The sequence below is a fragment of the Oncorhynchus nerka genome, linkage group LG2 (assembly GCF_034236695.1).
Source record: "Oncorhynchus nerka isolate Pitt River linkage group LG2, Oner_Uvic_2.0, whole genome shotgun sequence".
Taxonomy (NCBI): Eukaryota; Metazoa; Chordata; class Actinopteri; order Salmoniformes; family Salmonidae; genus Oncorhynchus; species Oncorhynchus nerka.
Genome location: NC_088397.1, coordinates 67,777,454 through 67,805,235, shown reverse-complemented (window position 1 = coordinate 67,805,235; position 27,782 = coordinate 67,777,454). Strand labels below are relative to the sequence as shown.

Here is a 27,782-nt window from a genome sequence, read left to right as displayed (position 1 = left end):
CTTTGTTACAACATGTTTATGCATTGTTATACATCAATATCCTAGACCTAGAAGACTACTGAGACAGGAAAAACGAATAATTCATCCTCATAGATGTTTGAAGAATAAGGTTAATGAAATTACAAAGTTTGCAATGTTCAATGGACAAGATATAATGACAAAAATGCGATAAGAGAAAAATATAGGCCTACCCTCTTTCCCCTGCCTCTAGAATGCTACTGTTCCACGGAGGTGTGGTTCCTACAATGGAACCCTCTCATACCTAAACCTGGCCTGTTGTTTTCTTGTTAATGCCAATTCCTTCCCCACCTTTCCTTGACACATTCATCTTTAAAAAGTTTAGTTTAAAAAAACTATGACTCAAGCTGCCAAAACCACAGGTGTAACTGAGCCTCGCTATTGGTGGCCTGATCTTTCCTCTGCCCTGCCCAGAATGGAGTTCATAAGAACCAGAGAAATGGACACATTCAAAAACCCTCCTCAAACCAACCATCATCTGCACATTGTCATTCTACACAGAAAAGCCTTTCATGTCAACCCTTTCAGTAGAAATACTTAAAAGGTGTACACAAACACTGTTGTGTTTATTGTAGAACAGAAGAAAGGAACACACTCAGACAGGCATTAACCCCTGACTCAGCACAGTAATCCTATTAACTAAATAGGCATCATATTTCCTTGAAAATGAAAGAATGAGCATCATAGTTGATCAACTATATTTAATATAAGTCTCATGGAAGTAACGCTGCTCCGGAGAGTCAGGGGTTAATGGTCTCTCTACCAGGTGTGGGTTCAGGAGTCAGGTGTCCTACAATGCTCTGTACTGCTTATTCAATTAGTTCACCTACAGACAAAATGGCCCAATGTTCTATTGTTAGGGATCAAATCATCTGAGACAACTTCTGGGTATGTGTAAATGTACATGGCGAATAAAGGTGATTGTAATAGTAGACTGGTCATGGATATAGAGTGGGGCTGGTCTATGGCCTCAGGTCTACAGGGATAGCCTACCACTCATTTATATTCCATTGACACCACAGATCCACCCCACTAACCCAGCCAAGGTGACAATACACACTGCAACATCACTTTAGTGTGGGGTGTCACGCCCATGCATGGCATTCTTTACTGTGCCATACAGAGTTAATTTTACAGTGTATTTCTTTAGCAGACTATGCCCTCATGTGTGATCGTGTTTGGCTCTGGTTATTCAAAAGCAGTAGTGTGTTTGTTTGTATTTTAGTTACTGGGTCAACATACTACGGCTGTGTGTGTGTTTAGTTGAGCCTGACTAGCTTTGAGTGTTTGTTGGGGATTCGTTGGCCTACATGCTTTTACACTTTTAGTATTTAAAATTCCTCTCCCCTCATATAGGGCTGTTTGCCATGTCCGTGTAAGCCATTTTGTACTGGACTGCTTATCACCATGGAAACTGTGTTGTGGATTGCAGTGAGTTGGAGTGTGCGTGTGTGTGCGCGTGTGTGTGTGTGCGACCCAGTTCTATGTGTTTATTTTCTGTCCACTTTATTAAATTGTCACGTGAGCTCTATTAAACTGAGGCTACAGTGACAGGCTTTCCAGAGTGGATATGGGGAGGGAAACAAGTTTCTTAGCTACCACCTAAAGCACAGAAATACATAGGCCTATCTTTTCATGTAGAATGGCAAGCTGGATTCTTATTGTGTTACTTTTTATGATTACTTTTTATTTTAGCCTACTTGTTATTTTATTATTCTTGAACTGCACTGTTGGTTAAGGGCTTGTAAGTAAGCATTTCACGGTTAAGTCTACACTTGTTGTATGCGGCGGCGCATGTGGCAAATAAAGTTTGATTGGATTTTTATTTGATATGCTGTCTGTATCAGATGCTACCTCTGGGATGTACTGGGATAGATTAAGTTTACGTTGAATCCACATAACACATGGTACATGTGCCTATGAGTATGTGGTGGGGACTGCATGGGTATGAGCATGTGAGTTGCTCAGTGTTTGTCCTGTCTATATACTGCTGGCTTGCTTCTGAAGCTAAGCAGGGTTGATCCTGGTAGGTCCCTGGATGGGAGACCAGATGCTGCTGGAAGTGGTGTTGGAGGTCCAGTAGGATGCATCCCTTTCCTTTGGTCTAAAATAATAAATATATATCCCAACGCCCCAGGGGACATTGCCCTGTGTAGGGTGCCGTCTTTCGGATGGGACTTTAAACGGGTGTCCTGTCTCTCTGTGGTCAGATAAAGATCCCATGGCACTTACCATAGGGGTGCTAACCCCGGTGTCCTGGCTAAATTCCCAATCTGGCCCTCATATCATCACGGTCACCTAATAATCCCCAGTTTACAATTGGCTCATTCATCTTCTTTCCCCTGTAACTATTCCCCAGGTTGTTGCTGTAAATGAGAATGTGTTCTCAGTCAATTTACCTGGTAAAATAAGGGTTAAATAAATACAAATGTAGCCAAATGATGCTTGTTGTGAAGTCATCCAATGAGATCATGATTCATTCATTGAGATTATTATTAATCTGTCAAATAAAACCTCCCCCTTCCATCTCCATGTCCTTCCTTCTTGTGTGCTATCTCACTGTTTTTCCTCCTTCAGGATTCAACTCCTCCCTTCATATCTGCTGTGTTGGAGTTTGTCCTGGCTGAAAAATCTCTGACATTCTGTTGTTTTTAAACCATTGTTGTGTAAATTAATTCATAACATTGTCTAGGTCCATTATATGATTAATGATGCCCTGGCTTTAACAGGGCATTACATATTAGTGGTCTGTTTATAGCTCAGTCTCCCTTGTCTTTCTCCTGCCATCAGAAAGAAAAACTATTTATCACCTGTACAAAGGTTTGACGGACAAACATTTACACCAACTTGGAGACAATAGCAACAACACAAATTAATTATCTTGCAATATTCTCTAGTAAAGACAACCCCTCTAAAATCAAACTATGCATAGAAATGCAAAACTATGAGAATAGCATAATTCATTTTTCTAATATTCCATTATTTAGAAAATATCTTAAAAATATAAATGTACATATTCATTTTAATTAACTTTGTACAAAACAATTATTTTTTAATGTTCTACTTGAATTATATGCTCTTTCATTATTCACCATCATATAAAATGCGGAACTTAAAAATGGAAAATCAAAATGGATGCTGCCAACAGCATATCACTGGAAAATGTCATCCTGGCACATTTTTGCAAAAAGGTACAATGTCACAGTAGCTAGATGGTAGTCAATGAGAACAGGGTTGACTTTTTGTCAATACATTGCAGTCAATGGGATAAGATGAGTGTCACAGGGTTGAAGTTTTTTTACAACACATTGCAGTCAATGGAAAAAGATGAGTGTCACAGGGCTAACATTTTTCTTGTTAATCTCATGTCTGTCTCTCTCTCACTTTCTACCTCCTCTTTATCCCCCCATTCTGTTCTCTCTCCCTCCCCCTTCTTTCACCCCCTCCACCCTCTCCCCTCTCTCTCCATTTTCTTCTTCACTCTCCCACTTCTCTCTCTCTCCCTCCTCCCCCTCTATTCTCTCTCCCGCCTTCTTTCCCTCCCTCCCTCCACCTCCTCTCATTTCTCTCTCCCTCTCCCTCCTCTCTCTCCCCTGTCCCTTCTTCCCCCTCTCCGTCCCTCCCCTTCCCTCACACTCCCTCTTCTCTCTCTCTCTCCCTCCTCCCCCCTCCATTCTCTCTCTCTCCCCCTCCCTCCTCTTTCACCTTCTCCATCTCTCTCTCCCCTCTCTTTCTCCCCGTCTCCTCTCCCTCCTCCCTTCCTCTTTCACCTTCTCCATCTCTCTCTCCCCCTCTCTTTCTCCCCGTCTCCTCTCCCTCCTCCCTTCCTCTTTCACCTTCTCCATCTCTCTCTCCCCCTCTCTTTCTCCCCGTCTCCTCTCCCTCCTCCCTTCCTCTTTCACCTTCTCCATCTCTCTCTCCCCTCTCTTTCTCCCCGTCTCCTCTCCCTCCTCCCTTCCTCTTTCACCTTCTCCATCTCTCTCTCCCCCTCTCTTTCTCCCCGTCTCCTCTCCCTCCTCCCTTCCTCTTTCACCTTCTCCATCTCTCTCCCCCTCTCTTTCTCCCCGTCTCCTCTCCCTCCTCCCTTCCTCTTTCACCTTCTCCATCTCTCTCTCCCCCCCTCTTTCTCCCCGTCTCCTCTCCCTCCTCCCTTCCTCTTTCACCCTATCCATCTCTCTCTCCCCCTCTCTTTCTCCCCGTCTCCTCTCCCTCCTCCCTTCCTCTTTCACCCTATCCATCTCTCTCTCCCCCTCTCTTTCTCCCCGTCTCCTCTCCCTCCTCCCTTCCTCTTTCACCTTCTCCATCTCTCTCCCCCTCTCTTTCTCCCCGTCTCCTCTCCCTCCTCCCTTCCTCTTTCACCTTCTCCATCTCTCTCTCCCCCTCTCTTTCTCCCCGTCTCCTCTTCCTCCTCCCTTCCTCTTTCACCTTCTCCATCTCTCTCCCCCTCTCTTTCTCCCCCGTCTCCTCTCCCTCCTCCCTTCCTCTTTCACCTTCTCCATCTCTCTCTCCCCCTCTCTTTCTCCCGTCTCCTCTCCCTCCTCCCTTCCTCTTTCACCTTCTCCATCTCTCTCTCCCCCTCTCTTTCTCCCCGTCTCCTCTCCCTCCTCCCTTCCTCTTTCACCTTCTCCATCTCTCTCTCCCCTCTCTTTCTCCCCGTCTCCTCTCCCTCCTCCCTTCCTCTTTCACCTTCTCCATCTCTCTCTCCCCTCTCTCTTTCTCCCCGTCTCCTCTCCCTCCTCCCTTCCTCTTTCACCTTCTCCATCTCTCTCTCCCCCTCTCTTTCTCCCCGTCTCCTCTCCCTCCTCCCTTCCTCTTTCACCTTCTCCATCTCTCTCTCCCCCTCTCTTTCTCCCTGTCTCCTCTCCCTCCTCCCTTCCTCTTTCACCCTCTCCCTCTCTCTCTCTCCCCCTCCCTCAGATTTAGCTGTGACCCTTGATGATGATGTTCAAAATATTTATTGGTCTGATGTGATTAATAAGGGGCATCCAGACACTGTACTTGATGAATTTATGAAATTGCTTCTTCCAATTATTGATAAACATGCACATGTTAAGAAACTGACTGTTAGAACTGTTAAGGCTCCATGGATTGATGAGGAATTTAAAAACTGTATGGTTGAAAAAGATGGAGCAAAAGGAGTGGCTAATAAGTCTGGCTTCACATATGTCTAGCTGACTTACTGCAAACTGAGAAATGATGTGACTAAACTCAACAAAAATGAGAATAAACTGTATTATGATGCCATGATCAATTCTATAAATAATGATGGAAAAAACCATTGGAGTACTTTCAATTATATCATGGGCAGAAAGACAAATTCAACTCATCGAATCAGATGACTTATTCATCACAAAACCATTTGTTGGCAATTATTCGAATTTATAACTTCATTGACAAAGTGGGCAAACTTAGGCAGGAAATGCCAACAACGAACAGTGAGCCATCGTGTTCATGCTTAAAAAAGAGGGAAAAAATGCATTGTAAGTTGGAATTTTGTTAAGTTAGTATGGGAGAAGTGGAAAAATTATTGTTATTGCTCAAAAATGACAAACCTCCTGGCATTAACAAATTAGATGAAAAGCTACCGAGGATGGTAGCTGACTATGGCCACTCCTATCTGTCATATCTTTAATCTGAGCCAAGAAGAAAGTGTTTGTCCTCATGCCTGGAAGGAACCCAAATAAATTCCGCTACTCAAGAGAGGTAAAGAGGACCTATCAGCTTGCTGTCAGCTCTTAGCAAACTGTTGGAAAAAATGGTGTTTGACCAAATACAATGCTATTTCTCTGCAAACAAAATAACAACAGACTTTCAGCATGCTTATAGAGTAGGGCACTCAACATGTACGGCACTGACACTGATGATTGGTTGAAAGAAATTGATAAAATAAGATTGTGGGAGTTTTATTGTTAGATTTCAGAGCAGCCTTTGATATTATTGACCATAACCTGTTGTTTAGAAAACTTATGTATTATGGCTTTTCAACCTCCAGAATGGTCCATATTGTGGATTCAGAGCAATCTATCGAAAGAACTCAGAGGGTTTTATTTAATTGAAGCTTCTCTTATGTCAAACATGTAAAGTGTGGTGTACCGTAGTTCTCTAGGCCCTCTACTCTTTTCTATTTTTACCAATGACCTGCCACTGGCATTAAAGAAGGCATGCGAGTCGATGTATGCTGATGATTCAACCATATACACATCAGCAACCACAGCTAATGAAGTCACTGAAACCCTTAACAAAGAGTTGCAGTCCTCTTCAGGAGATCTCTGTGTGTGTGTTAAAACCTGTTTTGAGTGTTGTGACCTTTAGACACTATCAGAAGGCGTCTACATTCAGACTCTTCCTGTCTGGATCCCACCATGGTTATCTGGTTTTCTGAGAACACAAGGCTGCCACAGACCTGATGAAACCAGCCCCCTGTCAGAAGAGGCTTGCACTTGTTCACCTTGTTATGACCCTATACTTATGATGAAAGGTCAAGTTTCGGTCAAACCCACTTTGAGTTTTTACTTGCTGATAAGATGGTTCCTGCTGTCAGGGGGAGGTTAGATTTATTAAAATGTTGTTGCCAGGGAAAGTTATGTGAGGGGGATTGGGGAGGCTATATAAGTTATATAAAATGTCTTAGACATTTTGCAGAACTTGGGGTGAACTATCATATGCTGTTAAACTGTACTCTGTACCAACTTCTGCCTACAGTTGTATTACTAAAAGGAGTATTTTAAATACTTAAACAAAGAGTCTGTGTTTCCTTTCCATTACTAATGTATGTTTAATAATTATATAGACCTGATCATTTGTTGAGGAAATTTACCAACAGTGCAGCTACAGTGCAGAGCTAACTCTAACCCTGACCCTAACCTTAACCCTCACTTCATCTCTACATCTTGACTCAACCCTTCTGCCGATGTCACTCAAAAGCACATTAACTCTAGGTCAGGCTTCAAGTGAGGCCTACCTTTCTGCCATGTAGTTGGGGGAGGGGAAATGTATCAACCTAATCTCCAAAGTGAACCAGTTGATATCGGTAGGTCTAGGCTGCGAAACAGAGGTGATTGCAGTTGAGAGGATGAGGGAGAGAAGAAAAGGTCCCGGGGTTATGAAGGTGGAGTGTCGGTCTGTGGAGGAGAAAGTGGCTCTGTTATGGAAAAAACAAAAGCTGCGAGGCCTTCCTGATTATAACAAAGTCTTCCTTCAATTAGCCAAGTCCCACACCGATCATCTTATAGAACTGAGCTGCTGAGGCAAATACCAGCAGGAAAGGACTATTTCATCACGGGAAGCGCACAGGTCATGAAACGAGATCAACCAGAAGGACAACGCGGACAAGGACATGGGGTGGACAGACATACAACATACCGAGGGGCTTTCCATCCCCTACAAGATTCAATTTCAATAGCGTACTGGAATGTTAACAGATGGACTACCTCAAACAATAAATTACGAATAACAATACTAAAATCCTTAAACGCAGACATTATCTCAATAAATGAAACGCATTTGCGTCGACAAGAAATGATTGATATTGAAGGGTATGTATGGTATGGACACAACAGAAAAACTAATGTGAAAACCCCCAGGGGTTCTGGGGAAGTGGGAATATGTGTAAAGTCTGATATGATGAAAGCATATAAAATTGAAATGATCGATAAAGCCATAGAAGGAATTATTGGTTTGCGCTTTGAACACAGGGAGTCAGATTATTGTTTTGTTGTGTTTTCATGCTATTTGCCACCTAAATAGTCCACATGGGGTAGAGATGCATGCTCCTTCTATTGTCATATGTTAAGTCAAGTATACCGAAATTCAGAAGCAGATGCTATTTACATATGTGGGGATCTTAACAGTGGAATTGGGAGGTTAGATGACTATATAAATTATATTAATGATATTCCATCACGTGTTGCTTTGGATGGCTTTGTTAGTCATCATGGGGAAACCCTATTAGAATTCCTTTGGCACTCTACAATGTGTATCATTAATGGAAGGATATGCCCCTTAAGCGATAACTTTACATCCAAATCTGGCAAAGGAAAAGCTTTGGTGGACTATATAGTTACCCTCCACGACTGTCTAGAAACTTGTTTGGAATTGAAGGTGTTATCTCCTACACAGATGGTTGCAGAATGCAGATGTTCTTCCTGATCATTCTCTTTTATTTATGATATTTTCTGTTGGCCACAAACTTTCTCATCCAGGTAATAATGTGCTTCACTTGGGGCAAAATATACATACCCCGAATAGGCCTAAACGTAAGAAAAGAAATGTGCCAAATTACTTTCTATGTTCTGAAATGGTATGTAGAGCTCTGGTGGAAATCATCAAAACTCTGCTAAGATGCAAAGAAACAACATTTGATTTAGATGTGTGGTATGAAAAATGTTGTGATATTATATATTCTGAAATGGAGAAAGAATTATGCAAATATAGAATACAGCCCCAAGTCCAGGAAGGTTTACAAACCGAGCAGCCTTATTGGAATGATGAGTTAAGGGATCTATGGTCAGTAATACGCAAGGCTGAGTACTTATTTTTACAGTGACAAGATAGGAATACAAGAGAACCGTGTAGGAAGGAATTGAAGAAAAAACAGCATGTGTTTGATAAAAGACTGTGCCTATTTAATTAAACAACGATATCAGAGAGGGCCGTTATTACACCTTGAGGAGATACAGACAAGAAATCCTCAACAGTTTTGGAGCCAAATTAACAAGTTAGGACCAAAACTATATAAGAAAATTCCAATGGAAGTCAGGGAAGAGCAGGATGGGCTGAACTCTGATATTACACAGGTACCTAAGGAGTGGGAGAAGGGGTTTGCTAGCTTGTTCCCAGGTAAAGAAAATGTGGCATATTTTGAGGAAGAATTTTATAAAGACATACAGTGCCTTGCGAAAGTATTCGGCCCCCTTGAACTTTGCGACCTTTTGCCACATTTCAGGCTTTAAACATAAAGATATAAAACTGTATTTTTTTGTGAAGAATCAACAACAAGTGGGACACAATCATGAAGTGGAACGACATTTATTGGATATTTCACATTTTTTTAACAAATCAAAAACTGAAAAATTGGGCGTGCAAAATTATTCAGCCCCTTTACTTTCAGTACAGCAAACTCTCTCCAGAAGTTCAGTGAGGATCTCTGAATGATCCAATGTTGACCTAAATGACTAATGATGATAAATACAATCCACCTGTGTGTAATCAAGTCTCCGTATAAATGCACCTGCACTGTGATAGTCTCAGAGGTCCGTTAAAAGCGCAGAGAGCATCATGAAGAACAAGGAACACACCAGGCAGGTCCGAGATACTGTTGTGAAGAAGTTTAAAGCCGGATTTGGATACAAAAAGATTTCCCAAGCTTTAAACATCCCAAGGAGCACTGTGCAAGCGATAATATTGAAATGGAAGGAGTATCAGACCACTGCAAATCTACCAAGACCTGGCCGTCCCTCTAAACTTTCAGCTCATAGAAGGAGAAGACTGATCAGAGATGCAGCCAAGAGGCCCATGATCACTCTGGATGAACTGCAGAGATCTACAGCTGAGGTGGGAGACTCTGTCCATAGGACAACAATCAGTCGTATATTGCACAAATCTGGCCTTTATGGAAGAGTGGCAAGAAGAAAGCCATTTCTTAAAGATATCCATAAAAAGTGTCGTTTAAAGTTTGCCACAAGCCACCTGGGAGACACACCAAACATGTGGAAGAAGGTGCTCTGGTCAGATGAAACCAAAATTGAACTTTTTGGCAACAATGCAAAACGTTATGTTTGGCGTAAAAGCAACACAGCTCATCACCCTGAACACATCATCCCCACTGTCAAACATGGTGGTGGCAGCATCATGGTTTGGGCCTGCTTTTCTTCAGCAGGGACAGGGAAGATGGTTAAAATTGATGGTAAGATGGATGGAGCCAAATACAGGACCATTCTGGAAGAAAACCTGATGGAGTCTGCAAAAGAACTGAGACTGGGACGGAGATTTGTCTTCCAACAAGACAATGATCCAAAACATAAAGCAAAATCTACAATGGAATGGTTCAAAAATAAACATATCCAGGTGTTAGAATGGCCAAGTCAAAGTCCAGACCTGAATCCAATCGAGAATCTGTGGAAAGAACTGAAAACTGCTGTTCACAAATGCTCTCCATCCAACCTCACTGAGCTCGAGCTGTTTTGCAAGGAGGAATGGGAAAAAAAATGTCAGTCTCTCGATGTACAAAACTGATAGAGACATACCCCAAGCGACTTACAGCTGTAATCGCAGCAAAAGGTGGCGCTACAAAGTATTAACTTAAGGGGGCTGAATAATTTTGCACGCCCAATTTTTCAGTTTTTGATTTGTTAAAAAAGTTTGAAATATCCAATAAATGTCGTTCCACTTCATGATTGTGTCCCACTTGTTGTTGATTCTTCACAAAAAAAATACAGTTTTATATCTTTATGTTTGAAGCCTGAAATGTGGCAAAAGGTCGCAAAGTTCAAGGGGGCCGAATACTTTCGCAAGGCACTGTATGTTCCCTGAAAACTAAAATGGAAAATCCAATGTTAGAACCCTCGTTTTTAAATGAGGAGCTGTCTGTGGCAGAAGTTAAGAAGGTGATTGACGCTGCAAAAATGGGAAAGCGTTTGACATCGATGAACTGCCTAATGAGGTTTTAAAACCCCCTAAATTAATTCATGTCCTATATGATTTGCCTGGGCAACTGAAATGTCTGACATTTTTCAAGAGTCTGACTGTAAACATCTGTACGAAAACAAAATGAAGGGAAACATAGATATGATTAAAAAACAACTGTTGACGTAATACATAAAATTTAAAAAATGGGTGGAGGAGATGAATTATAAACCCAAATTGAGAACCTTTTGTTTGATTAAGGGTAAAATTTGTGTGTGAGAGATATATTATGTATAACCTACCTAAAAGCAAGAGATCGCTATGTGCACAGGTAAGATCAGGGATATTGCCTCTGCTTATTGAAACAGGTAAGATCAGGGATATTGCCTCTGCTTATTGAAACAGGTAAGATCAGGGATATTGCCTCTGCTTATTGAAACAGGTAAGATCAGGGATATTGCCTCTGCTTATTGAAACAGGTAAGATCAGGGATATTGCCTTTGCTTATTGAAACAGGTAAGATCAGGGATATTGCCTATGCTTATTGAAACAGGTAAGATCAGGGATATTGCCTCTGCTTATTGAAACAGGTAAGATCAGGGATATTGCCTCTGCTTATTGAAACAGGTAAGATCAGGGATATTGCCTCTGCTTATTGAAACAGTTCGGTATTGTGGTGAAATGGAAGAGGAAAGACAATGTAACTATTGTGACCGTGAAGAAATAGAGAATGAAACTCATTTTATCCTCTACTGACCTTTCTACCACGATATACGCTTGCTCTTATTCCAGAAAACATGTGGCTGAGTGATGAGGAGAAATGTTAATGTTTTTTTGTACATTGTGTATTTCCATTTGAAGAATATTTAAATAAAGCCTGGAATAAAATTAAATTAATTGTAAAAATATATATATTTATCTTCTATGTGGTTAATGTGTGTGTATATAGATTGTGTGTAGGCTTACCTCCCATATGAATCTTCTATGTGGTTAATGTGTGTGTATATAGATTGTGTGTAGGCTTATCTCCCATGTGAATCTTCTATGTGGTTAATGTGTGTGTATATAGATTGTGTGTAGGCTGATCTCCCATATGAATCTTCTATGTGGTTAATGTGTGTGTATATAGATTGTGTGTAGGCTTATCTCCCATATGAATCTTCTATGTGGTTAATGTGTGTGTATATAGATTGTGTGTAGGCTTATCTCCCATATGAATCTTCTATGTGGTTAATGTGTGTGTATTTTTTTATTTCACCTTTATTTAACCAGGTAAGCAAGTTGAGAACAAGTTCTCATTTACAATTGCGACCTGGCCAAGATAAAGCAAAGCAGTTCGACACATACAACGACACAGAGTTACACATGGAGTAAAACAAACATACAGTCAATAATACAGTAAAAAAAACAAGTCTATATACAATGTGAGCAAATTAGGTGAGAAGGGAGGTAAAGGCAAAAAAGGCCATGGTGGCAAAGTAAATACAATATAGCAAGTAAAACACTGGAATGGTAGTTTTGCAATGGAAGAATGTGCAAAGTAGAAATAAAAAATAATGGGGTGCAAAGGAGCAAAATAAATTAATTAATTAAATACAGTTGGGAAAGAGGTAGTTGTTTGGGCTAAATTATAGGTGGGCTATGTACAGGTGCAGTAATCTGTAAGATGCTCTGACAGTTGGTGCTTAAAGCTAGTGAGGGAGATAAGTGTTTCCAATTTAAGAGATTTTTGTAGTTCGTTCCAGTCATTGGCAGCAGAGAACTGGAAGGAGAGGCGGCCAAAGAAAGAATTGGTTTTGGGGGTGACTAGAGAGATATACCTGCTGGAGCGTGTGCTACAGGTGGGAGATGCTATGGTGACCAGCGAGCTGAGATAAGGGGGGACTTTACCTAGCAGGGTCTTGTAGATGACATGGAGCCAGTGGGTTTGGCGACGAGTATGAAGCGAGGGCCAGCCAACGAGAGCGTACAGGTCGCAATGGTGGGTAGTATATGGGGCTTTGGTGACAAAACGGATTACACTGTGATAGACTGCATCCAATTTGTTGAGTAGGGTATTGGAGGCTATTTTGTAAATGACATCGCCAAAGTCGAGGATTGGTAGGATGGTCAATTTTACAAGAGTATGTTTGGCAGCATGAGTGAAGGATGCTTTGTTGCGAAATAGGAAGCCAATTCTAGATTTAACTTTGGATTGGAGATGTTTGATATGGGTCTGGAAGGAGAGTTTACAGTCTAACCAGACACCTAAGTATTTGTAGTTGTCCACGTATTCTAAGTCAGAGCCGTCCAGAGTAGTGATGTTGGACAGGCGGGTAGGTGCAGGTAGCGATCGGTTGAAGAGCATGCATTTAGTTTTACTTGTATTTAAGAGCAATTGGAGGCCACGGAAGGAGAGTTGTATGGCATTGAAGCTTGCCTGGAGGGTTGTTAACACAGTGTCCAAAGAAGGGCCGGAAGTATACAGAATGGTGTCGTCTGCGTAGAGGTGGATCAGAGACTCACCAGCAGCAAGAGCGACCTCATTGATGTATACAGAGAAGAGAGTCGGTCCAAGAATTGAACCCTGTGGCACCCCCATAGAGACTGCCAGAGGTCCGGACAGCAGACCCTCCGATTTGACACACTGAACTCTATCAGAGAAGTAGTTGGTGAACCAGGCGAGGCAATCATTTGAGAAACCAAGGCTGTCGAGTCTGCCGATGAGGATGTGGTGGTTGACAGAGTCGAAAGCCTTGGCCAGATCAATGAATACGGCTGCACAGTAATGTTTCTTATCGATGGCGGTTAAGATATCGTTTAGGACCTTGAGCGTGGCTGAGGTGCACCCATGACCAGCTCTGAAACCAGATTGCATAGCAGAGAAGGTATGGTGAGATTCGAAATGGTCGGTAATCTGTTTGTTGACTTGGCTTTCAAGACCTTAGAAAGGCATGGTAGGATAGATATAGGTCTGTAGCAGTTTGGGTCAAGAGTGTCCCCCCTTTGAAGAGGGGGATGACCGCAGCTGCTTTCCAATCTTTGGGAATCTCAGATGACACGAAAGAGAGGTTGAACAGGCTAGTAATAGGGGTGGCAACAATTTCGGCAGATAATTTTAGAAAGAAAGGGTCCAGATTGTCTAGCCCGGCTGATTTGTAGGGGTCCAGATTTTTCAGCTCTTTCAGAACTTCAGCTGAATGGATTTGGGAGAAGGAGAAATGGGGAAGGCTTGGGCGAGTTGCTGTTGGGGGTGCAGTGCTGTTGACCGGGGTAGGAGTTGCCAGGTGGAAAGCATGGCCAGCCGTAGAAAAATGCTTATTGAAATTCTCAATTATGGTGGATTTATCAGTGGTGACAGTGTTTCCTATCTTCAGTGCAGTGGGCAGCTGGGAGGAGGTGTTCTTATTCTCCATGGACTTTACAGTGTCCCAGAACTTTTTAGAGTTAGTGTTGCAGGAAGCAAATTTCTGCTTGAAAAAGCTAGCCTTGGCTTTTCTAACTGCCTGTGTATAACGGTTTCTAGCTTCCCTGAACAGCTGCATATCACGGGGCTGTTCGATGCTAATGCAGAACGCCATAGGATGTTTTTGTGTTGGTTAAGGGCAGTCAGGTCTGGGGAGAACCAAGGGCTATATCTGTTCCTGGTTCTAATTTTCTTGAATGGGGCATGTTTATTTAAGATTGTTAGGAAGGCATTTTTTTAAATATCCAGGCATCCTCTACTGACGGGATGAGATCAATATCCTTCCAGGACACCCCGGCCAGGTCGATTAGAAAGGCCTGCTCGCTGAAGTGTTTCAGGGAGCGTTTTACAGTGATGAGTGGAGGTCGTTTGACCGCTGACCCATTACGGATGCAGGCAATGAGGCAGTGATCGCTGAGATCTTGGTTGAAGACAGCAGAGGTGTATTGAGAGGGGAAGTTGGTTAGGATGATATCTATGAGGGTGCCCGTGTTTAAGGCTTTGGGGGGGTACCTGGTAGGTTCATTGATAATTTGTGTGAGATTGAGGGCATCAAGTTTAGATTGTAGGATGGCTGGGGTGTTAAGCATGTTCCAGTTTAGGTCGCCTAGCAGCACGAGCTCTGAAGATAGATGGGGGGCAATCAGTTCACATATGGTGTCCAGAGCACAGCTGGGGGCAGAGAGTGGTCTATAGCAGGCGGCAACGGTGAGAGACTTGTTTTTAGAGAGGTGGATTTTTAAAAGTAGAAGTTCAAATTGTTTGGGTACAGACCTGGATAGTAGGACAGAACTCTGCAGGCTATCTTTGCAGTAGATTGCAACACCGCCCCCTTTGGCAGTTCTATCTTGTCTGAAAATGTTGTAGTTTGGAATTAAAATTTCTGAATTTTTGGTGGTCTTCCTAAGCCAGGATTCAGACACAGCTAGAACATCCGGGTTGGCAGAGTGTGCTAAAGCAGTGAAAAGAACAAACTTAGGGAGGAGGCTTCTAATGTTAACATGCATGAAACCAAGGCTATTACGGTTACAGAAGTCATCAAAAGAGAGCGCCTGGGGAATAGGAGTGGAGCTAGGCACTGCAGGGCCTGGATTCACCTCTACATCGCCAGAGGAACATAGGAGGAGAAGAATAAGGGTACGGCTAAAAGCAATAAGAATTGGTCGTCTAGAACGTCTGGAACAGAGAGTAAAAGGAGGTTTCTGGGGGCGATAAAATAGCATCAAGGTATAATGTACAGACAAAGGTATGGTAGGATGTGAATACAGTGGAGGTAAACCTAGGTATTGAGTGATGAAGAGAGAGATATTGTCTCTAGAAACATCATTGAAACCAGGAGATGTCATTGCATGTGTGGGTGGTGGAACTAATAAGTTGGATAAGGTATAGTGAGCAGGACTAGAGGCTCTACAGTGAAATAAGCCAATAAACACTAACCAGAACAGCAATGGACAAGACATATTGACATTAAGGAGAGGCATCCTTAGTCGAGTGATCAAAAGGGTCCAGGGAGTGGAGAGGTTGGTTTGGGGGTCACGGCGATTTAGACAGCTAGCCAGGACATCGGTAGCAAGCTAGCATAGGATGGAGGTCTGTTGTTAGCCACCTCTTGCGTTCCGTCAGTAGATTAGTGGAGTTCCGTGTTGTAGAGGGGATTAGTCCAAATCACACAACAACAAAAAAATAAAAACAATAGATATAGTTATAGAGGCCCAAGAAGAAACATAATAATAATAAAAATAAATAGATTGTCCGATTGTCTATTCTGAGAGCAGCCGGTAAGACAGCTAACGGTTAGCAGGCCGCAGATGGGCGTTCAGGTAACGTCGCGACGGAGGAGCCAGCCGGATCTCCTTCGGGTAGATAACGTCGGCAGTCCAGTTGTGAAGGCCCGGTGGGGCTCCGCGTAGGCAGTAAAACGGGTCCGGATAGGTGACTGCAGCCCAGGAGTGATTGACGGAGCTCAGGAGTGATTGACGGAGCTGGCTAGCTCCGGAGTAATTGATGTTTGCTCCGGAATCGACGAAAGCAGATAGACACACGGATAGCAGCCAGCTAGCTGTGAGATCCGGGAGTGAATGTCCAGAGAGCAGTTGAAATCCAGGGACATGGAGAGAAAAATCGGTCCGGTATGTTCCGTTCCGAGCCGCGCTGCGCCGTACAAAACTGGCGATAGATTTTCGAGTTAAAGGATAGCTGATGACCACAAACCGTGGTTAGCTGAATACTAACGAGTTGCCAGTAAAGAAGCTAACTAGCTTCTGATTAGCTTCTGGCTAGCTCCTGGCTAGCTTCTGGCTAGCTTCTTGGAGTTTCTGGCTAGCTTCTGGCTAGCTTCTTGGAGGATTGCAGATTAGAGGTAAATAATACGTATTTATACATATCAATTGGTGAGGCAGGTTGCAGGAGAGTGTATTGAAGATGAGTTGATGGAAAATAAAAATAAAATGTATGTGAAAAAAGTTGTAAATATATATATATACACGACACGACAAGACGAGGACAAAAGACGTCTGAACTGCTATGCCATCTCGGGCAACAAATAAGATTATTGCCATATTGCCATTATTGTATATAGATTGTGTGTAGGCTTATCTCCCATATGAATCTTCTATGTGGTTAATGTGTGTGTATATAGATTGTGTGTAGGCTTATCTCCCATATGAATCTTCTATGTGGTTAATGTGTGTGTATATAGATTGTGTGTAGGCTTATCTCCCATGTGAATCTTCTATGTGGTTAATGTGTGTGTATATAGATTGTGTGTAGGCTTATCTCCCATGTGAATCTTCTATGTGGTTAATGTGTGTGTATATAGATTGTGTGTAGGCTTATCTCCCATATGAATCTTCTATGTGGTTAATGTGTGTGTATATAGATTGTGTGTAGGCTTATCTCCCATGTGAATCTTCTATGTGGTTAATGTGTGTGTATATAGATTGTGTGTAGGCTTATCTCCCATATGAATCTTCTATGTGGTTAATGTGTGTGTATATAGATTGTGTGTAGGCTTATCTCCCATGTGAATCTTCTATGTGGTTAATGTGTGTGTATATAGATTGTGTGTAGGCTTATCTCCCATATGAATCTTCTATGTGGTTAATGTGTGTGTATATAGATTGTGTGTAGGCTTATCTCCCATGTGAATCTTCTATGTGGTTAATGTGTGTGTATATAGATTGTGTGTAGGCTTATCTCCCATATGAATCTTCTATGTGGTTAATGTGTGTGTATATAGATTGTGTGTAGGCTTATCTCCCATATGAATCTTCTATGTGGTTAATGTGTGTGTATATAGATTGTGTGTAGGCTTATCTCCCATGTGAATCTTCTATGTGGTTAATGTGTGTGTATATAGATTGCGTGTAGGCTTATCTCCCATATGAATCTTCTATGTGGTTAATGTGTGTGTATATAGATTGCGTGTAGGCTTATCTCCCATATGAATCTTCTATGTGGTTAATGTGTGTGTATATAGATTGCGTGTAGGCTTATCTCCCATATGAATCTTCTATGTGGTTAATGTGTGTGTATATAGATTGTGTGTAGGCTTATCTCCCATATGAATCTTCTATGTGGTTAATGTGTGTGTATATAGATTGTGTGTAGGCTGATCTCCCATATGAATCTTCTATGTGGTTAATGTGTGTGTATATAGATTGTGTGTAGGCTTATCTCCCATATGAATCTTCTATGTGGTTAATGTGTGTGTATATAGATTGTGTGTAGGCTTATCTCCCATATGAATCTTCTATGTGGTTAATGTGTGTGTATATAGATTGTGTGTAGGCTTATCTCCCATATGAATCTTCTATGTGGTTAATGTGTGTGTATATAGATTGTGTGTAGGCTTATCTCCCATGTGAATCTTCTATGTGGTTAATGTGTGTGTATATAGATTGTGTGTAGGCTTATCTCCCATATGAATATTCTATGTGGTTAATGTGTGTGTATATAGATTGTGTGTAGGCTTATCTCCCATGTGAATCTTCTATGTGGTTAATGTGTGTGTATATAGATTGTGTGTAGGCTGATCTCCCATATGAATCTTCTATGTGGTTAATGTGTGTGTATATAGATTGTGTGTAGGCTGATCTCCCATATGAATCTTCTATGTGGTTAATGTGTGTGTATATAGATTGTGTGTAGGCTGATCTCTCATATGAATCTTCTATGTGGTTAATGTGTGTGTATATAGATTGTGTGTAGGCTTATCTCCCATATGAATCTTTTATGTGGTTAATGTGTGTGTATATAGATTGTGTGTAGGCTTATCTCCCATATGAATCTTCTATGTGGTTAATGTGTGTGTATATAGATTGTGTGTAGGCTTATCTCTCATATGAATCTTCTATGTGGTTAATGTGTGTGTATATAGATTGCGTGTAGGCTTATCTCCCATATGAATCTTCTATGTGGTTAATGTGTGTGTATATAGATTGTGTGTAGGCTTATCTCTCATATTAATCTTCTATGTGGTTAATGTGTGTGTATATAGATTGCGTGTAGGCTGATCTCCCATATGAATCTTCTATGTGGTTAATGTGTGTGTATATAGATTGCGTGTAGGCTTATCTCCCATATGAATCTTCTATGTGGTTAATGTGTGTGTATATAGATTGCGTGTAGGCTGATCTCCCATATGAATCTTCTATGTGGTTAATGTGTGTGTATATAGATTGTGTGTAGGCTTATCTCCCATATGAATCTTCTATGTGGTTAATGTGTGTGTATATAGATTGTGTGTAGGCTTATCTCCCATATGAATCTTCTATGTGGTTAATGTGTGTGTATATAGATTGTGTGTAGGCTGATCTCCCATGTGAATCTTCTATGTGGTTAATGTGTGTGTATATAGATTGTGTGTAGGCTGATCTCCCATATGAATCTTCTCATTGTGCCACACTGGGTCCAAGTGACTTCTGTTTCTTTTTTTCTGTATATATTTATATGTTATGTATGTATGTACAGTTGAAGTCAGAAGTTTACATACTCTTAGGTTGGAGTCATTAAAACTCTCCACAAACTATAGTTTTGGCAAGTCAGTTAGGACATCTACTTTGTGCATGACACAAGTTATTTTTCCAACAATTGTTTCCAACAATTGTTTACAGATTATTTCACTTATAATTCACTGTATTACAATTCCAGTGGGTCAGAAGTTTACATACACTAAGTTGACTGTGCCTTTAAACAGCTTGGACAATTCCAGAAAATTATGTCATGACTTTAGAAGCTTCTGATAGGCTAATTGACATAATTTGAGTCAATTGGAAGTGTACCTGTGGATGTATTTCCAGGCCTACCATTCAAACTTAGTGCTTCTTTGCTTGATGGGAAAATTCAGTCTGGTTTATCCTTGGGAGCAATTTCCAAACGCCTGATGGGACCACGTTCTTCTGTACGAACAACAGTAAGCAAGTATAAACACCATGGGACCACGCAGCCATCATACCACTCAGGAAGGAGACACGTGCTGTTTCCTAGAGATGAATGTATTTTGGTGCGAAAAGTGCAAATCAACCCCATAACAAAAGCAAAGGACCCAATTTAATATGAGAAGCTTGTGGAAGGCTACCTGAAACGTTTGACCCAAGTTAAACAATTTAAAGGCAATGCTACCAAATACTAATTGAGTGTATGTAAACTTCTGACCCACTGGGAATATGATGAAATAAATAAAAGTTAAGTGGTTATCCTAACTGACTTAACCTTATTTTTTTTTTATTTTTTTGTATCTTTTTTAATGTAATTTTTACTATTTATGCAATGCAGAGAACACCGGAAGCATAATTATCATTTAATTACCATAGTGAATCATTGTAATGTTTGTTCATCTGTCAATTAATCCCATAAGGGATGGGTTGCCAATTGGCGATTTGACGCAAAAATAAAATTTCATTCATTGCATTGATTCATTCATTCAATTGTTAATTGGATTATGGTTAAGGATATGTCTTGGATTAAGGCCCTAGGTTCATGTCCACTTGCAGCTCAGCCCTAACCCTAGCCATAACTCTATCCCTCCACATTCTAGCTTCAGCTCTTGGAGTTAGGGTTGAGCGGACATGTGGACAAGAAGTTAGTGTTAGGGTTATGACTAGGGATAGGGTTGTGCCAAGGTGTAGAGATGAAGCAAGGGTTAGGGGTAGGGTTGAGCCAAGATGTAGAGATGAAGCAAGGGTTAGGGATAGGGTTGTGCCAAGGTGTAGAGATGAAGCAAGGGTTAGGGGTAGGGTTGAGCCAAGATGTAGAGATGAAGCAAGGGTTAGGGATAGGGTTGAGCCAAGGTGTAGAGATTTAGGGATAGGGTTGAGCCAAGCAAGAGATGGTTAGGGATAGGGTTGAGCCAAGGTGTAGAGATGAAGCAAGGGTTAGGGATAGGGTTGAGCCAAGATGTAGAGATGAAGCAAGGGTTAGGGATAGGGTTGAGCCAAGATGTAGAGATGAAGCAAGGGTTAGGGATAGGGTTGAGCCAAGATGTAGAGATGAAGCAAGGGTTAGGGATAGGGTTGAGCCAAGGTGTAGAGATGAAGCAAGGGTTAGGGATAGGGTTGAGCCAAGGTGTAGAGATGAAGCAAGGGTTAGGGATAGGGTTGAGCCAAGATGTAGAGATGAAGCAAGGGTTAGGGATAGGGTTGAGCCAAGATGTAGAGATGAAGCAAGGGTTAGGGATAGGGTTGAGCCAAGATGTAGAGATGAAGCAAGGGTTAGGGATAGGGTTGAGCCAAGATGTAGAGATGAAGCAAGGGTTAGGGATAGGGTTGAGCCAAGATGTAGAGATGAAGCAAGGGTTAGGGATAGGGTTGAGCCAAGATGTAGAGATGAAGCAAGGGTTAGGGATAGGGTTGAGCCAAGATGTAGAGATGAAGCAAGGGTTAGGGATAGGGTTGAGCCAAGATGTAGAGATGAAGCAAGGGTTAGGGATAGGGTTGAGCCAAGGTGTAGAGATGAAGCAAGGGTTAGGGATAGGGTTGAGCCAAGATGTAGAGATGAAGCAAGGGTTAGGGATAGGGTTGAGCCAAGATGTAGAGATGAAGCAAGGGTTAGGGATAGGGTTGAGCCAAGATGTAGAGATGAAGCAAGGGTTAGGGATAGGTTTGAGCCAAGGTGTAGAGATGAAGCAAGGGTTAGGGATAGGGTTGAGCCAAGATGTAGAGATGAAGCAAGGGTTAGGGATAGGGTTGAGCCAAGATGTAGAGATGAAGCAAGGGTTAGGGATAGGGTTGAGCCAAGATGTAGAGATGAAGCAAGGGTTAGGGATAGGGTTGAGCCAAGATGTAGAGATGAAGCAAGGGTTAGGGATAGGGTTGAGCCAAGGTGTAGAGATGAAGCAAGGGTTAGGGATAGGGTTGAGCCAAGGTGTAGAGATGAAGCAAGGGTTAGGGATAGGGTTGAGCCAAGATGTAGAGATGAAGCAAGGGTTAAGGATAGGGTTGAGCCAAGATGTAGAGATGAAGCAAGGGTTAGGGATAGGGTTGAGCCAAGGTGTAGAGATGAAGCAAGGGTTAGGGATAGGGTTGAGCCAAGGTGTAGAGATGAAGCAAGGGTTAGGGATAGGGTTGTGCCAAGGTGTAGAGATGAAGCAAGGGTTAGGGATAGGGTTGAGCCAAGGTGTAGAGATGAAGCAAGGGTTAGGGATAGGTTTGAGCCAAGATGTAGAGATGAAGCAAGGGTTAGGGATAGGGTTGAGCCAAGGTGTAGAGATGAAGCAAGGGTTAGGGATAGGGTTGAGCCAAGATGTAGAGATGAAGCAAGGGTTGGGGATAGGGTTGAGCCAAGATGTAGAGATGAAGCAAGGGTTAGGGATAGGGTTGAGCGAATGTGTAGAGATGAAGCAAGGGTTAGGGATAGGGTTGAGCCAAGGTGTAGAGATGAAGCAAGGGTTGGGGATAGGGTTGAGCCAAGATGTAGAGATGAAGCAAGGGTTAGGGATAGGTTTGAGCCAAGATGTAGAGATGGAAGCAAGGGTTAGAGATAGGGTTGAGCCAAGGTGTAGAGATGAAGCAAGGGTTAGGGTTAGGGTTGAGCTGCAAGTGGACATGAACCTAGAGTTAGGGTTAAGGCTCAGTTTAGGGTTGAGGTGGGATGAGGACAGGGAGCTAGAGTTAGGGTTAGGGTTGAGCTGGGATCTGGGCATGAAGCTAGGGTTAGGGTTTTGTTTAGAGTTTGCCTGCCTGGCTGTCTGTGATTTTATATATCTGTCTGCTTTCCTGCCTGCCTGCCTCTCTTTCTGCATGTGAGTGGAGATGTCTTTCTGTCTGAGATCAAGAGAGATGAGGGAAAAATAGATAGAAGAGAGAGGAGATTGTCATGTCTGTGAAGCCTTTCTCTATGCGTTCATATTGTGATGCTTATCTTTGCCCATTGAATGCAATGTATCCACTTGGGTATCAACCCTGTGACACTCATCTTTTCCAATTGACGATAATGTATTTACATAAACTTCAACACTGTTTATTTAATGACCTAGGCAAGTCAGATAAGAACAAATTCTTATTTACAATGACAGCCTACCTAATGACGGCACTGGACAAAATGTGCACCACCCTATGGGACTCCCAATCACGGCCGGCTGTGATACAGCCTGGAATCGAACCAGGGTCTGTAGTGACGCCTCTAGCACTGAGATGCAGTGCTTTAGACCACTGTGCCACTTGGATTGACAGTCATCTTTTCCCATTGACTGAAATATATTAAGAAAAAAGTCAACTCTGTGACACTCATCTTTTCCCATTGACTCAATGTATTGAGAAAAACGTCAACCCTGTGACATTTATCTTTTCCCATTGACTGCAATGTATTGTGAAAAAAACGTCAACCCTGTGACACTCATCTTTTCCCATTGACGGCAATGTATTGAGAAAAACGTCAACCCTGTGACACTCATATTTTTCCATTGACTGCAATGTACTGAGAAAAACGTCAACCCTGTGACACTCATCTTTTCCCATTGATTGCAATGTATTGAGAAAAACGTCAACCCTGTGACACTAATCTTTTCCCATTGACTGCAATATTAAATTAAACGTCAACCCTGTGACACAAACTTTTTCCCATTGACTGCAATATTAAATTAAACGTCAACCCTGTGACACAAACTTTTTCCCATTGACTGCAATATTAAATTAAACGTCAACCATGTGACACAAACTTTTTCCCATTGACTGAAATGTATTGAGATAAATGTCAACACTGTGACATTCATCATTTCCCATTGACTGCAATGTATTGAGAAAGACAACAACCCTGTGACACTCATCTTTTCCCATTGACTGCAATGTATTGAGAAAAACATCAGGTACATTTGACCTTTTTGCAAAAATGTGCCAGGATGACGTTTTCAGGCTGATAATGGGCTGATGCTGTTTATCCCCTCCCCAGTAGCAACTGTGATTGGATATGATTCATGACAACCAACCACAACCACACATCTGAGAGAGTATTAAAACATAAAGGAACCCGGCTTATCCTGTTTTCTGTGTGTAAATATCACCTGTCTGCATAAAACCCCCCAAAAAATCAAAAACAAACACATAAGTAAACAAACAAAACAACAATGAATACACTGTACAGAATTTAAAATATTTATCACTCATCACATTTTTCACTATCTCATGCCAGGAATAGGGCATGATGGGAATAGGGAAACAGACAGGATATGACAGTGGCTGTGTCCTCTGTAATGGCTGACCATTACAACAGGGATGAAAGTTCACCTCTTAGACAGCATCACAAAATAACAGACCAAAGAAATTATGCTATTTACTTTTTTTTTTTTTTGAAAAGAACGGAAAAAGAATATACATAAAATGATGTATGCCCGTGTGTGTATGTGTATGTTTATCTGCCTATCATCATGCATAAACATACACTCACAGACATACAAGCACACGCACACATGCTGTGCATACACACAGTCGCATATATTGTAACTAAGGCCAGTTTTGAGGAAGAAAACAAACTAAATTTCTCTTAACACAATGTTGATTCAGTAATGGCTAAATCTACAGTGCATGACCTGATTCTGCAGTTATGTGTATCCCCTTTGGACACAGCAATGCACCCTCTCTTTCTCAGTCCCACAGTAGCATCTCCTAATGCCTTCAGTAATGTTGCTGCCATCCTGACAGTCTATGCACTCAAGTAGCAGGAAAAGGAAGGAAGAGTGAGCTCCTTCCTGTGTCCCAAAAGTTCTACTTATTGGGCATTTGTTTCAAACCAAAACAAAACGCCAAATGTGTTTTCAGTGCCTTTTACTCAAGTGAGTAGAGGTGCAGCTCCTGGTATGGGTTAGAGTTCATGTTTTATTTTATTTCTCTGTAGTATTTGCACCATGTCCTCCTGTTTGGGTGCTCTCTATACTACCTTTTCCCTCCTCCTGCCTCACTTGCTCTCATTATTGGTGTTTGAACAACTCCTCTCTACCCGGGAGAGCACATGGTTCTCCTGTCCCCACCCTGGCCTGCCCTCCAAGGGGAACACACTATTAGCCAGCATCCTCTGGGAGCCCTCCAGGTGGTTGGCTGCAATGTGGTGGCTGCTATGGGAGCTGAGCTTGGGGCTGGCTTTTCCCAGGAGCCTCTGGGAGGGGTTGGTGCCTGAGCCATCATGGGGGTGCTCCTCCTCGTCTGTGTCAGCGTCGATGAACTTACTAATGGAAGCGTCGTGGAATGTGAAGACTGTGGGGATCAGGGTCTCATGAGGTGGGGTCCTGCTGCTGGCGGTGGTGTAGACAGACACCTCAGGACTCATGAAGGAGTGGTCAGAGAGGGTGGAGCTATCTGAGAGGGCCCCACCCCCTGGACCCTGTGCTGAGAAGGAGGAGGAGGGGTCCGCGCCTCCACCTTTGAAGTTGACCTTGAGTGAGCGGTTCTTGAGAGGGTTACTGAAGCGCATTCCACGGGGGCTGTCAGGGAGGCCGCACTTAGAGCCTCGTCCTCCAGGGAACTTGGTAGCAGTGTGAGGGCCGTCCATGGCCTCATCCTCCAGGGTGATCTCAAGCACGGGGTTGGCGCTAACCCTCCCTGGTACACTGGTGCTGGGGCTGTGGGAGAAGCGGGCGCTTTCGGTGAAGTCGGCAGCGCAGCTCATGAAGCTGTCAATACTGGACATGCTCCTCATATCTGTGGTTGGGGCAGGCTCCGTGGGGATGCTTCCCATCTCTATCTCATCTCTCTTCTTGGCTGCTTTAGATAAAGGTCTCTTGTCCTTGTTGTTAAGGTTAGATTGAGATTGGGTCTTGGCCATCTTGTTGTACATCTCCTCCAGTTTCTGAGCGTTGAGGTGCTGAGGGCTTCCAGGACGGGCTTTGTCTGGTGAGCTGGGCTCCAGGGACTTGGCGGAAACCGTCTCTGAGGTAGTCCGCTTGGGAGTCCCTTTCCTGTAGCTGGGAGACAGGTGGTTGCCCTGCAACTTCCCCATGTTCTCTCCATTATTTTCTACCACTACGTCCATGAGCTCGACGCTACGTGCGAACGCCTCCTTCATGTTCATGGAGACGATGCTGCCGTTTCTCTTGGCTTTCTCCAGGGCCTCCCGCCTCTTGATGGCCTTTTCTTGCCTCTTCTGCTCCTTGTAGAACTCTGAGAAGTTGTTGACGATGATGGGGATGGGCAAGGCTATCACCAACACTCCAGCTATGCAGCACAGACCCCCAATAATCTTGCCCAATAAAGTCTTTGGGTATATGTCGCCATACCCCACCGTAGTCATAGTAATGGTGGCCCACCAGAAGGAGGCCGGGATGCTTTTAAACTTAGTGTCCTCTTCGTCCTTCTCAGCGAAGAAGACGAGACTGGAGAAGATCATGATGCCCATGGCCAAGAAGAGGATGAGCAGGCCCAGCTCGTTGTAACTCCTCCTCAGGGTGAAGCCCAGAGACTGGAGCCCTGTGGAATGCCTGGCTAGCTTCAGAATACGCAGAATACGCATTATTCGGAAGATCTGCACCACCCTCCGGACGTTCTGGAACTGTAGAACACTCTTATTGGACTCAGTCAGGAAGATGGTGACGTAGTAGGGCAGGATGGCCAGCAGGTCAATGATGTTCAGCGGACCCTTGAAGAACTTCCACTTGCTTGGCGAGGAGATGAAGCGGAGCAAATACTCCATTGTGAACCAGGCGATGCACACCGCCTCCACGTGAGCCAGCTGAGGGTTGTCTGTCACCTGGCCAAACTCGTCTATGTCCTGTAGCTCCGGGAGGGTGTTCAGAGACAAGGCAATAGTTGACAGCACGATAAAGAGGATGGAGATGATGGCCAGGACCTGTTGAAACACAACCAAGACAACACGTTTCAGTCAAACTTCAGTGCAGTGACATGTTGAACATTAATGCCAGAGCATTTCAAGGCCTTTTAGTCTGGATCCAACTATGCGATTAAACAACTTTCAAAGATGCTCTAAATATCCTAAGTACGGCTGCAGCAAATAATAACAGTCATTATGTAAAGCTGACGCCTGAAAAATATGATTAATTCAAGACCCACTTAGCTCTCTGACTAATTTCTCCTGAACATAATGAAAAGGCTACGGTCCTATCAGGACTAGCAGGTTTTTAAAGAGAAAAAAATGTCAAAGATAAATATAATCTAGATGGCCTGGTCATTCAAGTCTGACCAAAATAATGTTTAGAATGTCAGTGCCATTCCTTTTAAAAATGTGAACCAAAATACTAGTTTCCCTGGTAACCCACTTTCTTTGCCACGAAATGTTGTATTTTCTGTGGATTGTGATTGACAGAACACACACCATGAGATGAGGGTGCACATTGATCCTCAGATAGTGTGTGTGTATTACCAGCGTTCCCTATAACAGTAGGAGGGTGTGATGGCTGTCAGCTGGCTGTCAGCTGCAATCTCTTCAGCTATGAGTTGTGGTGTGTTATATCCCTGCCAAATGTGTGCCCTTGTTCATATCCTGCTTTATGCCTCCTTTCAGTCCCTCCTCATCTGCCTCTCTCCTTCAGACTGACTCCCTCAGACTTATTGTCCTAGTTCTTCTACAAAGCACCTTGCAAAGTTAGTGTACTACTAAAGACATAGATTCACAGCACAATCTGCGACTCCACTGCATGATGAGAGCATTTGGACCTGCAAGAAGGTCACAGGGAACAGGATGATGAGTACTACATGCTGAGTACATCAGGATCTGGATAAGGTATTGTGGATTAACAGAGTGCATTCAGGGCTGTGTGTACCCTGCTTGTGGCACACCTATTATTCCTCTACCAGCCAGTGTGTGTCAATCCAACACAAGGTCACAGTGGAGGCTGTGTCCCTATCCATGTCCCAGGTCAGTGCAGTGCAGGATTACTCCCTGGCAGTGCTCAGCACTCATTAACTTTAATTAATCCTGGCAGGTGAGGTGCCTGCAAACCCACCCTGGCCTTTAGGGAGAGGCTGAGAGAGAGAGAGAGAGAGAGAGAGAGATGGGGAGAGTCTGAGAGAGAGAGTGAGAGAGAGACAAAGAGAGACTATGGGAGACAAAGAGACAAAGAAAGGCAAAGAGAGGTAGAGACTGGACTAAAGCATTTCAGCATAATTTTGATGCCCAAGTTAAAAGAGAGTGAATTAAAGGCCAGACACGAGTTTAAACTCAATCAGGGCCACCCCTAACATGTCCTTCGTCTAGTCAGGATCCTGAGGGACCAGAGTGATGGATGAAAATCTACAAACACATTAGATCCAAAGTG

At 42.9% G+C, this 27,782-nt stretch overlaps 1 protein-coding gene across 1 annotated transcript in view; it reads right to left on the bottom strand.

Moving 5' to 3' along the window:
- Positions 1 to 22,564: 22,564 nt before the first annotated feature.
- The window catches only part of LOC115140180 (potassium voltage-gated channel subfamily B member 1-like), a 106,009-nt gene continuing 100,791 nt past the window's right edge, over positions 22,565 to 27,782 (bottom strand). The window contains exon 3 of the mRNA XM_029678365.2: positions 22,565 to 26,356. Within this exon, the coding sequence (XP_029534225.1) occupies positions 24,473 to 26,356 (1,884 nt within the window). The 3' untranslated portion in view covers positions 22,565 to 24,472. The remainder of the gene's footprint in view (positions 26,357 to 27,782) is intronic.